The sequence below is a fragment of the Rhipicephalus sanguineus genome, chromosome 3 (genome assembly GCF_013339695.2).
Source record: "Rhipicephalus sanguineus isolate Rsan-2018 chromosome 3, BIME_Rsan_1.4, whole genome shotgun sequence".
In the NCBI taxonomy this organism is placed as follows: Eukaryota; Metazoa; Arthropoda; class Arachnida; order Ixodida; family Ixodidae; genus Rhipicephalus; species Rhipicephalus sanguineus.
In genome coordinates, this window is record NC_051178.1 from 181,095,516 (window position 1) to 181,110,090 (window position 14,575).

Here is a 14,575-nt window from a genome sequence, read left to right on the forward strand (position 1 = left end):
CAGGTGCCTCGAAAGGACCGACTATAACTCCATTTGGTTAAACGCTACTGTAGAAGATGCATGCGAATAAAATAAATAAACTGACCAATAAAATGAACCTAGTATTTAGTGTATGCCTTTACTCCTTGCGGTCAGCCACCCCCCCCCCCCCTCTCCGCCAATTGGCGCAATAAAATAAAAATAGGCCCACGGCGACAGTCCATTACGCGCTGCCAGGAATGCCTCCCAGCCACGACTGTTATCTTCATCTCGCAGTCAACAAAACAATGCACGAGGCTTGCCGAGGCGCCAACAAAAACAGGGCCGGCGATCAAACTTTCAGCAGCACCGGCACCGCCGTTTCTGCAGCAGCCCATCTCCTAAGCAGAGCCGCCGCCCGTCGGATGCAGCAGCAGCAGCAGGTGTGGCGGTTCGCTGGCGCAGCGCTATTACGGTGATGCGGCAATGGAAAGGAGGCGACCGGAGCGCCGATAGAGAGAGAGAAAGAAAGCGCTCCTCCTGCGAGATGTATGGCGCTGAATGCGTCGTCGTCCAGAGCGAGAGAAAAGAGCGCGAGAAGGGAAATAACGACGAGGCGGCGGGACCTGAAAGGTGTTGCTGCGTCCGTCAGCGGCCGTAGCCCAATCGTCGCCGGCCATCAATAGGTAAGACGCCGGCGAAAGCACGCCTTTTCCGCTTAGTGAACATGCTCAGGAAAGGCAGGCTTTCCCGCACTGTTTCGATGCACTGCGGCGAAACTACTTTCGCAGGGGACGCCGCGCGGAGAAGAGAGCGCGCTCGATTTCTCCTCAAAGACACCAGACCCTCTCCTTTCTCATCGGCAACGTTAAGAACGGCAAGACAGAAACTGAGAGACGGACGAAGGATAAAAATACTACTAAGGGTTATACAGCGGAAGCGTGCTATAGAGGCGGCGACGGTACAGTAAACAGATACGGGTGCAGGGGAGGGGGGTAATGGTGTCCGCGGCGATCGTTGCATTGATGCCTCGGGCCTGTCAGATGCAGATAACGAGGCTGCCACTTTCCGCTGGTCACGCCTCGTCGGACACTGTCGTCGCCGCGGCAGCGGTCGCCGGGCAATCAGCGATTCGCCCTTCGCCGCGCGGAAAATTGCGATGCAGCGGACCGTAGAAAATGGGATAGTTATTCAGCGAAGATTCCGATTTTGCTCTCGCTTCTGTCTTATACGGATTCGGCGAGTATTACTTGTGTATGTAAATTTAAGTCATTGTTGTGGCGCTGCATTCACAGATGGCCGTCTATTTCACGTCCAAATCAAGACAGCGCCGAATACCTGGCAATTACAAGTGATAACGAAGTAGGCAACGGGAATGCGATGCCATCATTTTGTTAACCGAGAGAATTGAAGTTATGAAAAAAACTGAAATGTGTCCGATATCATTCTCAGTCCAGCCATACATAAGCATACTTAAGCCAATAGGGAACACAAGCTCAAGTTTGCGGCGCGACGACAGCGCCGCGCTGGCCGCGCTGCGGCTTTGTCGGAAAGCTCTGTAGTGCATGCGCGGCCGACTCAGCCCCTTTCAAGGTAGCGCTAGCGAACGTGCGCACGCGTTCTTCTGTCGGTGCGGGTAACTGGGGGGCCGTCAGCTCCGCACGTTGAACCGAGAGGCTTGCTGTGCGAAGCTGCGCATTTCCGCGATGGCAGAAGCGACCCCGCGGAAGCGCAAGCGAGCGGCCTGCCACAACAGTGCAGACAACATCCAAGGCACACGATTCACGTGTGAAACTGTATCGGTTCCCGGGCGTGTCGCACGAGAAATAAAGGCGGCAAGCGTGGATAACTGACAGCGCTGTCTCGCCTTCTATTTTGGCTGTCTGAGTTCATCGCTTTCGTTCGTTTCGACTACGTGAATCGGTAAGTAACGCGGCGCATGCACGCAGCGACTACAGTAATGATTACTCGATGTCTTCTCGCATTGTTAAAGTACAGTTACGGTTGTAGGTGAAGCAACTTTGTGTTTTGATTCCCCGTGCTCGTGAGACCTACCCGTCGTTGTTGAACCTTCACACTCGCGTTATACCATTAGCGTTGCGCCGTTGGTTGAATTCAACTGAACTCGGCACACTGTCAGAAGTTAGGCGCCTGCAACTCACGCGTCGGGAAGGCTGCTTTATCACGCCTGAACGGACGTCTGTGCATTTTCAGCAAGCTTTGACATCGTTCTGCAGGTTTGCTTTGTTTCTGTCACTTTATTAGGGTGATATATATTTAAGCCGCTAAATATAACTGGCACTTAATACATCTTTGCAATTGCAACCTTGAAGTAACCACCTTCTGACTTTGTGTGATTTTCTTGCCGCGTTCGCGCAGCAGGTTTTATACGCCTGTCAAGTCGATATCATAAAAAGAGACTGCAAGCATGACGCGAGAGCCGAAAAAACGAGGCGAGCAGTGCATCTTGCTTCACAGTGGTTAAAGCTCAGCTAGCTGCCTCGCGTCTTAATCGGTGGGTGATTCTCCAGCGGCACGGAGGACTTGACTCTAACCTTCTCAGGAAACAGTGCCATGGCCGTATAATTTTTTTTTCGCACGCCGCAAACGTTTGTTCACGAAAGTACACGGCTGCTACTGTAAGCATGCCATATCAAAACAACACTCATATGATTCGTAGTCCACGCCGCAGAACATCGATAGCGTGTACGGCTTCATTTCGGAGTGCATGTGGACCATTATTCATCTTTAACATGACAGAATGAGACTTACCTCGAGGTATACGTCCTATACGGTGTAATCGCGACTTGGGAAATGCATTTCGCTTTGAATCGGGCGTCGTTGTCGTCGATCGTCTGCTCTTCACCGTTAACGTGATTGACGAGCCTTTCTCCTTTTATCAAGTGCGCTTTTCGGAAGTGCTTGTCCAGCTGTGAGATCTTTTTGAACCCACACTGCAGGCGGTACATTGTGAGGCGCCGCGAGAGCTCTGCACGTGCACAGAAGCGAGTGGTAACGCGGTGGAGAGAAGGGAAAACGCGGGCTGCTTACACCCCAGTTTATATTTTTCTGCCAGAGATAGCGCTGCCTGTCAAGTGCAGCAGCGCCGCTAAGCGTTGCTTGGGAAGCCTATACGACTACAACACCCGACGACGCAGAATGAGTCGATACGGTACACGCAGTCAGCGCAAAACAAATTAACGTTTCTACACTCGCATTTTGCTTTTTTTTTTTTATCCGCACCATCTTCGCACTCAAAAAGAGGAACCGAAGATCGTACGAAACTTTATTACGTAAATTGAAGGCGATCGCGCTGTTGTAGCTATCGACCGACTTACAGCTTTGCGAACGATACAAAGGGAAAGTTGTACGCGCTAATTACTCGAAAAATCCGGAAGCCATCTTGCGGCGAAACTTTCTCATAATGATCCCAATTAAGTTTGAGCGTAGGTAGGTACACGAATGTCTGCGTAATCAGGTATTCTCGGTAAAAAAAATGCAATAAAATGAAGGCGTTCTTGTGCTACAAGAAACATACATCCTCAAATGCATTCGTGTCTTGATGATGTGTAGCCGACAATAGAAAAGAAAAAAAAAAAGTCAGGGAAAGTTGTATAGACGTCGACGACGATATCATGGTGTCGTCGAGAAACACGATGGGCTGGCGCCCAAGCTCAACCAACGAAGGTTTACGGGATGGCTCACGCTATTAAATTAAGTGCACGGCACAGTGAAAGCTCCACAGTGATGGGTGTACACTACGTAGTGGGGCGATGAAAAGAAAACTACGCTTGACAATACAGCAGGAATGGCCAGGAGCGGTACGCGTACCGGCTGAAAGGGCGAAAGCACAGAGGTCTTGAGTACTCACCATCGGGCCTGTACTGAACCACCATGGTGACCGTGTGACCGGCCCCCTTGAGGGCAGCCGCCGCCTGCTCGTGCGTCGCGTGCCGAAGGTCTACGCCGTTCACCTGCGGTGGGAGGGGGGCGATCAGCCATGGCATCAGTGCTACTACGTGCGAGGTCCAACAGACACGTATAGCATTCCGAGTATTTGCACGCAGAACCAGCTTATATACTCAAATTTTGTCAGACCACGCATCAATACCAATACACGCCGTTTCGCGCTGAAGTCATGGCGCAGAAACTGAGAGGCATCCGGATTTGTGTGTGCGTGTGTGCGCGCATAAGGAGTTTGCTTGGCCGAGTGGAAAACAAAACGGTGAAGAATGTTCTGAAACAAAGAAAGTGACCGAAAGGCCTCGAGCTTTCGGGGCTCGCTGCTTCGAATCCGTTCCGAGCCTGCAGACCACGAGGACCGAGATAAGAGCTGCGAAGGCAAATTCGCTCGCATCCAAGCCCCCACACCCCGCAAGACGCGCGCATCGTGGGATATTTCATATAAGGAAAACCGCTCGCTGTCGCCGAACCGTCGCGTACGTGCAGTGAGGAGAACGCTGCGGGCTTAATTTATGGCTGTGAAAACCCCGCGCCTCGGTTTAGTTTCTTCGTACATCTGACAAAAAAGAAAAAAAATGAACGTAAATATACACTCCTCGGTGCTATACCGCACGAAAACTGCACGGCGAGTGCGTTTTACGCACGATGCAAGCGGATGCGAGCATCCGCGTTCTTTCATCGCTGAAGAGCCATTAGAGTCTTTTAGCAAGTTACGGAAATACGGTACGCAAATACGGTAAGGCAGTACGGTACCGCTCCTTCTTTCCCGGTTGTTGAGAGGCAAAAGCACAACCAGCGGAAAAGGAGGAACGCTACCGTACTGCCTTACCGTATTTGCGTACCGTATTTCCGTAACCTGCTAAAAGACTCTATTCACTCCGGCAACGTCGCTGCGCAGTGCATCGGGCTGCGCTTACAAATTCCACCGCGGTAGAAGACGAGAAAGAGAGATAGAGAGCTAAACAAAGAACAAAAAAAGGACAAAAAAGAATTAAGGAGAGTATCTCCGTAAAAAAGACTTACGGATGGTATCTACGTAAAAGAAGACTTACGGAGAGTATCTGGTCTCCGCGCCGCAGCTCCCCGCTTGCGTCGGCGGGTGCTCCAGCCAGGATGAAGGAGATGAAGATGCCCTCGCCATCCTCGCCGCCGACGATGTTGAAGCCCAGCCCTGTGGGGCCCTTGGCCAGAACTACCTTGCGGGGTTCCCTAGAGAGGAGGAAGAAGAGAGGCGTCGTTCGGCTTATCTTAGCACAACAAAGGAAGAAGCGCACGGAAACACGTACGAGAAAGTGCAAAACGCACAAAGAGTACATATGCACTCGGCGCACGCGAAGGCAGTATGTTCAGACGGAATATATACTATAAAAAAAATGAATAAAAACTGGCGGCAGCAGCAGCAGCAGCGACGGCGGCGATGGCGGCTTAGCGAAACGGTAATAAGCCGAGCCACTTAAATCCATCAGAGGTAGCGATGTCGCTTTCAGTGGCGACGCTGCAGAACGCGACGGCAAAGCCCATTAGCGACCGAAAGTGTTGCGTATGCGCGTTTAGAGCTGGAGTCGAACTCGTGTTTTGGAAAGTGTTTCTCTTTTTTTGAGTAGATGGCGCTGGTGCATATATATGTGAAATATTGTTTCTGAAATAAATTTAATTGCGAGTGCAGCGAGTGGCGTGCCTTTCTTGTCCGCTGTGTTCCCGTCAAAAGTGCGCTACTTCATACGGTATAATGAGCAGATGGTAGTAGAACGAGATAGAATGCAGATGGCATTGCATAACACACGAAGCATGCCTAGAAAAGTGACCAACTTCTACTACGTGTGCTGTACATATTTAACACCAACTAGTCAGTTGGAACAGCAGGAACAAGATAGCAAACTGTTAACAGCCGGGAAAAATTCGCGATGTTCGATTTTTATGCGTAAATTGTAAATTATACGTACGTAAATATGTACATGTACATTATATGCACGTGCGCGTAAATTATACGTACATGTAAAGAGGAAATGAATATGGCAATGTCATAATGTCGAGCGATCAAACGTCGCCGCGGTTATTTTATCAGGGACTTCGCAAACAAGTCTCAAATGGAGCTTTCTTGCTGAAGAGAACAAGCAGCAACATGGTTGAAAGTAAAAAACAATAATTATTTTCTTCTAAAATGATCGTTTATCATTCCACTGTCGGGCAGATCGCGATCCCCAGAAGACCTGCTTCCCTGCTCCGTCCTGCGTGTCTCATTAAATTTCCGCGTATACAGGCGAAACGGTAAACCGTGACAGCAGCGGATAGGCGCAGCGCCGACCAAAGAACCAAGCGAGCGATCACAGTGCACGGTACAGGCACGCGAGCGCGCTTCTCCATCAAATTCCCAAAGGGCATAAGCGCTTTTCTAGCCGAACGAGTTCAGAAAAACAAAAACAAACGAAAAAAAAAAACGAGTTATCCTCGTGTCGCCCGACGTTTCCCGCGGGAGCAGCCGCAAAATGAAAAATCCAGGAAGCCGAGGAGAGCGCCGTGAGATTCGTGACCCACGCAAGGATGGAGGCTGCATGCGGGCGTACAACAAGGCGCCCCACAACGCAAAGGTTTCGGAAGGGAAGAGTTGCGTGCAGCACACTTTACGAGCACTTTAGAAATTAGACGCGATTCGCGTCTCCATTGCAAAGATATATAAGGGGGCGAACCGCGCAAATTTTGGCGGGGCCGACGAGGAAGAGCACAGGACGCGAGAGTGCACAATTGTTCTGTGTCCTACCTCGTTCATAAATTAGCGCTCGTCGCTATATACTCCTGAAGTTATATACGTGCACCAAGTCGCCCAACAACGCATGTTTTTTTCACCGTGCTCCGCAATGAGAGAGTAGGCTGGCAGTTTTGTTTGCGAGGAACCGTGCGTTTAGTAATGCCAGACCGGGTCATATATATCTGTGCGCGTCAGTGTGTGCGAGCGACGACAACGGTGTTGTATATATGTATAGGTCGATGGGTATAAAAAATCATTAGACATCAAGTTAGAAGGCAACGTCACGCTGGTTATTCGAGTTTTAAAATTACAGCATTACAGGCCACATTGCACGCGAGCGAAATACTTGATACGAAGGAACCTGCCGGAATGTTATGTTCACACGCACTTTTGACATCGATATAAAGATATGGATTTATTATACCACGATGACCCCTATGAGAAGACATCATAATCTTCAGTCACAGCACCAAGTTCCTTCCGTACAATTTCTCCATAAACGAGCCGCCATAAGAAGGCAAGACTCGGTCACGCTGCAACATGTCTGTACTGCCTGTAATACGACATCCTTCTTGTGTATATACACTCGTTACATTAATCCAAAGCAATTGCATACACCGCAGCGACAAATCGTGCCTCTCATTTCTGAAAAACCAATTTTCGCCAGTTTTCTTACGGCGCACTGCTTCAAAAAGTCAAGAGTTTTGCTGCGACCTCATACATGGCAATTTGCTTCGGCTATCGCAAGAAAGAATTTCAAGTAGGCACGCCTTTACCGACATTTACACATATATATGCCAGGATCTCGAATCTGCGGCCTGCCCATGGAGGGTTATGGCGTTGCATCGTACTTCGCACGCAACGGGAGGCCGGAACGTGCCAGCGAGAAAGAAAAGTGCGCGTTTTTACCGGAAACTCGGAAAAAATCGATTGCCAGCAGCTCCTGCACTCACCGAGCCGCAGGTTACTTGGCTCCGACACGTTGCGCAGAAGAGGGGGGGGGGGGGTCTAAAACGCAACGAAAGGGACATGCTCACGAGTAGGCGAACAGATCGAACAAGTAAAGCGAAAGACGTGCATGACGGCAAACACGCGCGCTCAGCGTAGTCGCCGGGCGCGTCCGCCTCCGGCTGAACGGCCTCGATAGCCTCCCGAGGGCGAGACTCCCTTGAGGAGAAGCACACTCCGCAGGGAAGATGGCAATCGTGCGTGCGCACCGCGAGCATGCGCCGGAGATGGCGAGCATGCACGGACGAGGGTAGCGAAAGCTGTTGAATGCGTTCAAGCCGCGGAGAACAGGCAGAGCCGACAGTGCTTCTGGAGGCTGCATGGAGCTGCATGCCTAACACGGATTCATCAGTAGCATACATAACTTACGGGAACTAAGGTGCAACGCTAAACTGCTTTATAAAGATCAGTTCTTTTTTATGAAAACAATCACGCGAGCTTCGTGGGAAAAGTGGCGGCCAATCATAAATTTTCTTTATTTCGCGCCGAGACCTATGCGCTCATGCGTCAGCATGACGTAACAGATTTTGAAGTTTATATATATATATATATATATATATATATATATATATATATATATATATATATATATATATATATGCTATCGAGCTGTAGACCTACTGTAAGAAACATAGAATAAGCGAAATAACGCGCACGTTTTCACCGTGCCTATTGTGTATACACTATATATAAGGCAAGTTAGAGGACTTCAGTGCACACACCCACTATATACCTGTGAAATACCGAGATTGCCAATCCAACGCTATATATATAGCATAATGCGCGGTGTGTTCGCGCAATGAACCCACTGGAGCCACACGCTTTCGCCGTCCACACCCGGTCAAGAGAGACCAGAAACAAATCTAATATGGCGGGCCAGGCCACACACGCATTAGAGTTACTGTATATGCTACCTGTATATGCTACCTAAAGGTAGCATATACCTAAAGGTAGCATATACAGTAACTCTAACACGCATCTGCTCGTGGCGCTGCGGAGTCATTCACGGAGCGCACCCAGCGCGCCGCCTAAGCGCGGATATCACGCGACGGGCGCTCCATCGTCGAACGGAAATCGCGCGAGTCACGCGAATGCGTGCGCGACGGTTTAAGCAGAGGGACGAATTGACCAACCACTGTACACACTACTATGTGGTATACGGCACGCGTGCGCGATGGGTGAGCGAATCGTGGACAGCGCCCCATGCAAGTGAAAAGTGAGCAACGAAAGAATTAAGAGAAGCTGTAGCCGTAAGTAATTATAATCGCACGAACAGGCACAGGTATAGCTTATGACCAAGCTATCCAGAGGTGCATAGGTTTCCATTTGCCCTGTGAGATGAGGGAGAGGGGAGGAGCCATCGGATAGTGGCGTCATGACGCGCAGATGGGTCGCGGGTTCTCATATTTCGAAAAGACGGACGAGTCGTTACGTTTTTTTCGTGAACTGAGTACAACTGGACGGCTCACTCGTCCAAACAAACAAACAAACAAACAAACAAACAAACAAACAAACAAACAAACAAACAAACAAACAAACAAACAAACAAACAAATAAATAAATAAATAAAGTCATCTTGCGACTATGTGCGCCTCTATACGTTCTCTGATCTTGACAACAGTTATTCTTCGGCTGCCTCCACGCGACCTTGTTCTTATAGTAACATTTTCACTGAAATTTTCTCGAATAATGGGCCAAAAATTACACGTTTAAACCCCTTTCTCAGTTCTGCAGAGGCATCTGCCCTTCATGTTAGGCATGACTATTTCAAGTAACCGTTCCAGAACTAACACTTAAATTTATTGAATCCAGTGCGCAATATAACGTACGAGGAGATTCAGGGGGCTTTTTTTTTTTTTACGGTGGCATCAACGCAATATGCGCAAATCCATTAAGCTAAACGTATCGCGCACTCGAGATAATCTCGAAATCTCGCTCAACGGCCTGGCTTAGGGGCATATATAACCATAACGTGTCTCCTCCAAGGGGCAAAGACAAACGTGGCAGCAGTCGCGAATGAAGAAAAGAACCACGACGAAGACGCACACGTACGACCATACGGGGCGGAGGAATGCGAAATTCACGACGTGGCACTGAAGTAACTCCCATATAAGAGGAGAAAAAACAGCAAACAAAGAGAAAAGCATGGTTCGAGCTTATATATGCCGTAACATACACTGACACAGAAATATGGCGCAAGACGATCTCATTTCCACGCGCTCTCGTATATCAGCCCTATTAGCCTCCACACGACGTTGTTTTCCCTTTAGTTTTTTTTCTCCCTTTCCAGACGATCTTTTTCAGCGGTTACAGCACCGGGAACAGAAGAAAAGTAAAATAAAATACACATAAGAAGAGCCAAGAACGAACAGAAAAGGGAGAAATGAAGGAAATATATAAAGGGGAGGTCCCGAACCCGACCGCACCGAGGTCGTATTTTTAAAAAGGGCGAGAAAAGCATTGCCGCGAAGCCATATGGTCTTCGCGCATCTCCCTCGTGTGTTTTTCAGGCCTCCTCCGCAATCCACGCACTACGTATACAGCACTGCAGTATATATACTGGCAGGCGTCGCTCTTTTTTCTTTTTTTGTTCTTACCAGGAGGCAGTTTTGTTTCGCTCGAGCAAGAAGTTACGCGAAAGAAGGCTTCTTTTTTTTTCTCGTTTGTTTTATATCAGCTCCCCTGCAATCAATTCATTTCCCCTTTTCTTCGTAGGAAAGAATGGGCACCACATGCAAGTTCTCACCGCGCATGAATTCGCGGCCCGGAAGTAACAATCAAGAATAGAAAAGTGGGAGGGGACATGAGAGCGCAGCACGCGATATCTATCACATCCTCCTTTCATTCCAGTATTGACTATTTCCTTTTCCTGTGCAGCTGTTATGGGCTCACTACAAGACGCGATTTTGGTGGCGATGTCGTCCGCCGCCCCAATGTCCGTCGCAGCTATTGCTCATAGCAGGGCCGTAAATAAGGGTGGGGAGTCAGAACCCGTCAGCACCCCCCCCCCCTGAAATTTTTTCATGCTTTACCTTTTCGGGTGATACCAAAATATTTACGCGCCTGCACAGCGACCACCAGTTGCCAAAGTTAGCCGTTCTACACCGCCCCCCCCCCTTTCAAGAAAAAAAAACAAATCCTGGGTACGGCCCTGGCTCATAGAGAGGGGGAAAAAAAAGAGGTGTGCATTCCTGCGGGGTTCCAACCCGGGTACTCTCCGTGGGAGTCGACAATTTTGCCACAGGTCCACGCCAGTGCCTTGAAACAGCTTCAGAAAAAGACCAGGCGTCATGTCGGGAGAGGAGTCACGTTATAGCATCTACGAAAAGATTGCATGGCAGAAGGGTTGAATCACAACAGGCGTTACACAAGGGGAATTGCGCAACGAGTGGGCGGTTTACATCTGCCCATGCATGACAACCGACTCAACGATAACTTATCATCCTCATAATCATCACCGACTACAGCATCAACACAGTGTGCAGCTATACGCAGGTGCAAAATCCTGTTTTACAGACGCGTAGTGGATACTTCGCAACGTAAGTTTAAGATCAGAAGACACACTTCACGGCATTCCGATATATGCTCTGTACATGCAGTAAACGCAGTCAGAGAGTTTACAACGGGCTCTATGAAGGCCGCTCCTCTGCAGCTTACGCCGAGACATTGCCGCGCGTTGCATGGCCTGGAGCGTTTAGCCATCGCCTGGTTTTTAGAACGTGAGTGCACTGCTCCAGATTCGTTTCACGCGATTGACCGAGCATCTCGACAAGTGTTTCTCCGCGGGGTCGGTCACATGACGGCGTGACCAAAACGGCGCGTCGCCTCCACTTTTACCTGCTCCACATCGCGTGCATTGCGCGAACAGCTACGAGTCGTATAACATCCTTGGACGAACCATGCCGCCATTTACGCCGCGCTCCTCGTAAAAAAGAGGTCTCTTGACGAGCACCCAATCGACGTGGTCGCGGTACGAGAAAATGAACGGGGGCCGATAACTGAAGCGCGCCTTCGACGAAGTCACGAAAACCGATTATTTTCCCAATACATGTATACGCGTGAAATACACCCCCCCTACGGGCTGTATCGTTTCGGAACAGCGTAGTGTTGCGTGCTGCTATAGCTCAGCGAAGATAACAGCGTCGCGAGACGACGCCTCTCACACATAAAGCGATGGAGATCATTTTCCATCGTCACGCAGCGCCACGTGGATCATATATAAGAGGCTATAGCCGGATGAGCTCTATAGAAGCACTGAGCCGTTCGTTGCACGAAAAAAAAAAAAAAAAGGATCAGAAAAGAGCGCGTGTACCTCAAATTTCTCACGCTATCGTGTGGTCGCTTAATAGCCATTGTATCCCAGTGGGCGCCTCGCGAGCGCATATCAGTAAAATGCAGCTTCAATGACGATTTAATACCGGTACCCAGGGATATTCAAATATTCCCAGTAAGACAAAAGTATGAGCCAGCGAAAAAAAAAAAATGAAAGGAGGAGTGGAATGCCTAAACGTCTCCTGACTTGTTTTACAATGCACGTACCGCAATGTGGCCGGCCTTGTGTCGTAAGTTTCTGTCCGTATCCACGAAACTATATATAGACGACGCGTGCGTTATCGAATTTCAGTCGCATGATCGTTTCTCCGAGTAACTCTGAGCACAAAATTCCGGAAGAAGATGTTCGTAACGAGAGAAACAGACTGAGAAATGGCCCCGAACCAGAGCCGAACACTCAAGACACCAGGCACCTTTTAATTCACAACGGCGAAATCAATGAAAACAGCACCGTGAGCCTGCTGCAGAACCGAGATCGTTAATATCACTGACGTGAAACGATACCCGCGAGATACGAAGAAGAAGAAGAAGAAGAAAAATGTGATATCCCCGCAGCGGAACAACCCGCCCCGCATTGCACGCAACGAGCTCATTGTTTGAGCAAAGACAAAATCCACGAGGAGCAAGCCTATATACGCGGGCCCATTGACAAATGAGGCTCTGTCCTGTGTCCGGGGCCACCGCGGCTGCGGCTATTAATCCAGATCACACAGGCCTGTACACGGCGGAAAGGTGGCCGCGACGAACGGGCCGCGTAATGATAAAGTGGGCGGCCACCACACGTAGACGAGAGTGAGAGAGGGTAAGGCTGCATGTGGCAAGCGGGTTGAGTTATAACGACGCGCAACGCATAGTGTCCAGGTATACGGCGGCGCTCAATAACAGCCGATACAAAACGGAACCAACATGCACTAAACGTCGGACAGGAATTGAGGCGATCGCCAGGCCATTTCTTCGAGCTTATACCATACGCGCGAAGCGCGGCTGGTGCCAACTTGCACGTATACGCCGGGAATATGAGGAACAGTAGAGTCTTTTAGCAAGTTACGGAAATACGGTACGCAAATACGGTAAGGCAGTACGGTAGCGTTCCTCATTTCCCGCTGGTTGTGCTTTGGCCGCTCAACGACTGGGAAAGGAGGAGCGGTACCGTACTGCCTTACCGTATTTGCGTACCGTATTTCCGTAACATGCTAAAAGACTCTATTGATCGAAGATAAGGCGACGGGTACCACGCATATGCCGAACACGTTAAACGGAAACGAAAGTAATCGACAAGAAAAGAGAAAACCCCGTTCTCAAATCCCATTATGACCTCTGACTTCAACGGCCTCCACGGCCTGCTCTTCTTTTCTGATGCTAATTCAATACCACGTAATTTTGTTCTCTTTCTCAAGTACAGGAAGTGCTTGTCTATATAAAGAGGACCTCAACGCATATACGATCGCACAAGGCAGTGCGCGAGACAGATTGGGAGGGGGAGGAGATAGAACCGCAAAGGCCCGTACGAGCTGCTGGCCAAAGGCCATTAGCATTCAGATGGGCAGAGACCGCGCGAGCGTGCGAGCGGCCGGATTATAACCGCGGCTTACGGAACGCCGACCACGCATGGAAAGGGGGGAGGATGACAACGCGTTCCCATCGCGACGAAAATTACCGCGCCCTCGGCTCTGTACACAGAGCAGCCGAGATCACCTTATATATACGCGCCTTATAACCTCAACTACACTAGGCCTTATATTTACCAAGATACGGTGACCCTGCAGCCACATTTTCACGCGACTACTGAAAGTGCGCGCAACGCCTGCAACGATTACCAGGGAACCTCGGTCGCTGCGCCACTGCCATGCTCATTAGCGTGAGCCCTTTCTTTCTTTTGTTCTTAATACGGTAGGGAACACCTGTATATAAGCCGCAAGCGGCTTCGCGTATCCGCGCGCTCGTCGCTTCCTCCCTCCCCCAACGTAGTCGGTTCGGTGCCGAGCGACGACCGGGCGAAGAGATCAATTAACGCGGACGACGGAAGAGCACCGACGACGCGCGGCCCCGATGAAGCAGCGAACGAAAGGCGCGCCCCGGTATGCTGCTGACCCTTTGATTCCGGAAAGAAACACATAAGGGACACACCTAATTACAAGCTCCGCAATTTGCCCTCGAATGCGCGAACTTCGTTAGCTAAACGACGAAGGGAGGGGCGACGGCAAACGATCGAGGTAGTATGCCAGCGAACGACGCGCGCGGGGTGTGATGGGAAAGAGAAAGAGGGCACATCGTTTTGAAAGACCCGCAGAGACGAGTTGTGTGCCCGACACGCTTCCGAGTTCGGCTTTATTCGAATTCGTGTTTAACGCGAATGCAGCTGCGTTTAAATTCAGAAGTGTTTGCTTCTTATTAACCCTTTATTGCTTGCGCTGCTATAGCTATAAGGCTGCGAATGGTGCAAGCTCGAGAGCACCGACTGCACTGCGTCGTGAAAGCTTTCAGTGTTCCGGTTTCGAGAGTGCGAATGAAGAAAAAGAAAGAAACGCAATTGAGGGTCGAGCAAACTATAGCCGAGTAAATTACCCC

At 49.8% G+C, this 14,575-nt stretch overlaps 1 protein-coding gene across 1 annotated transcript in view; it reads right to left on the minus strand.

The window, feature by feature from the left end:
• The window catches only part of LOC119387778 (discs large homolog 1-like protein), a 131,486-nt gene that overhangs the window by 38,880 nt on the left and 78,031 nt on the right, over positions 1-14,575 (minus strand). The window contains 2 exon segments of the mRNA XM_049413684.1: positions 3,830-3,932; positions 4,974-5,130. Coding sequence (XP_049269641.1) covers positions 3,830-3,932; positions 4,974-5,130 — 260 coding nt within the window.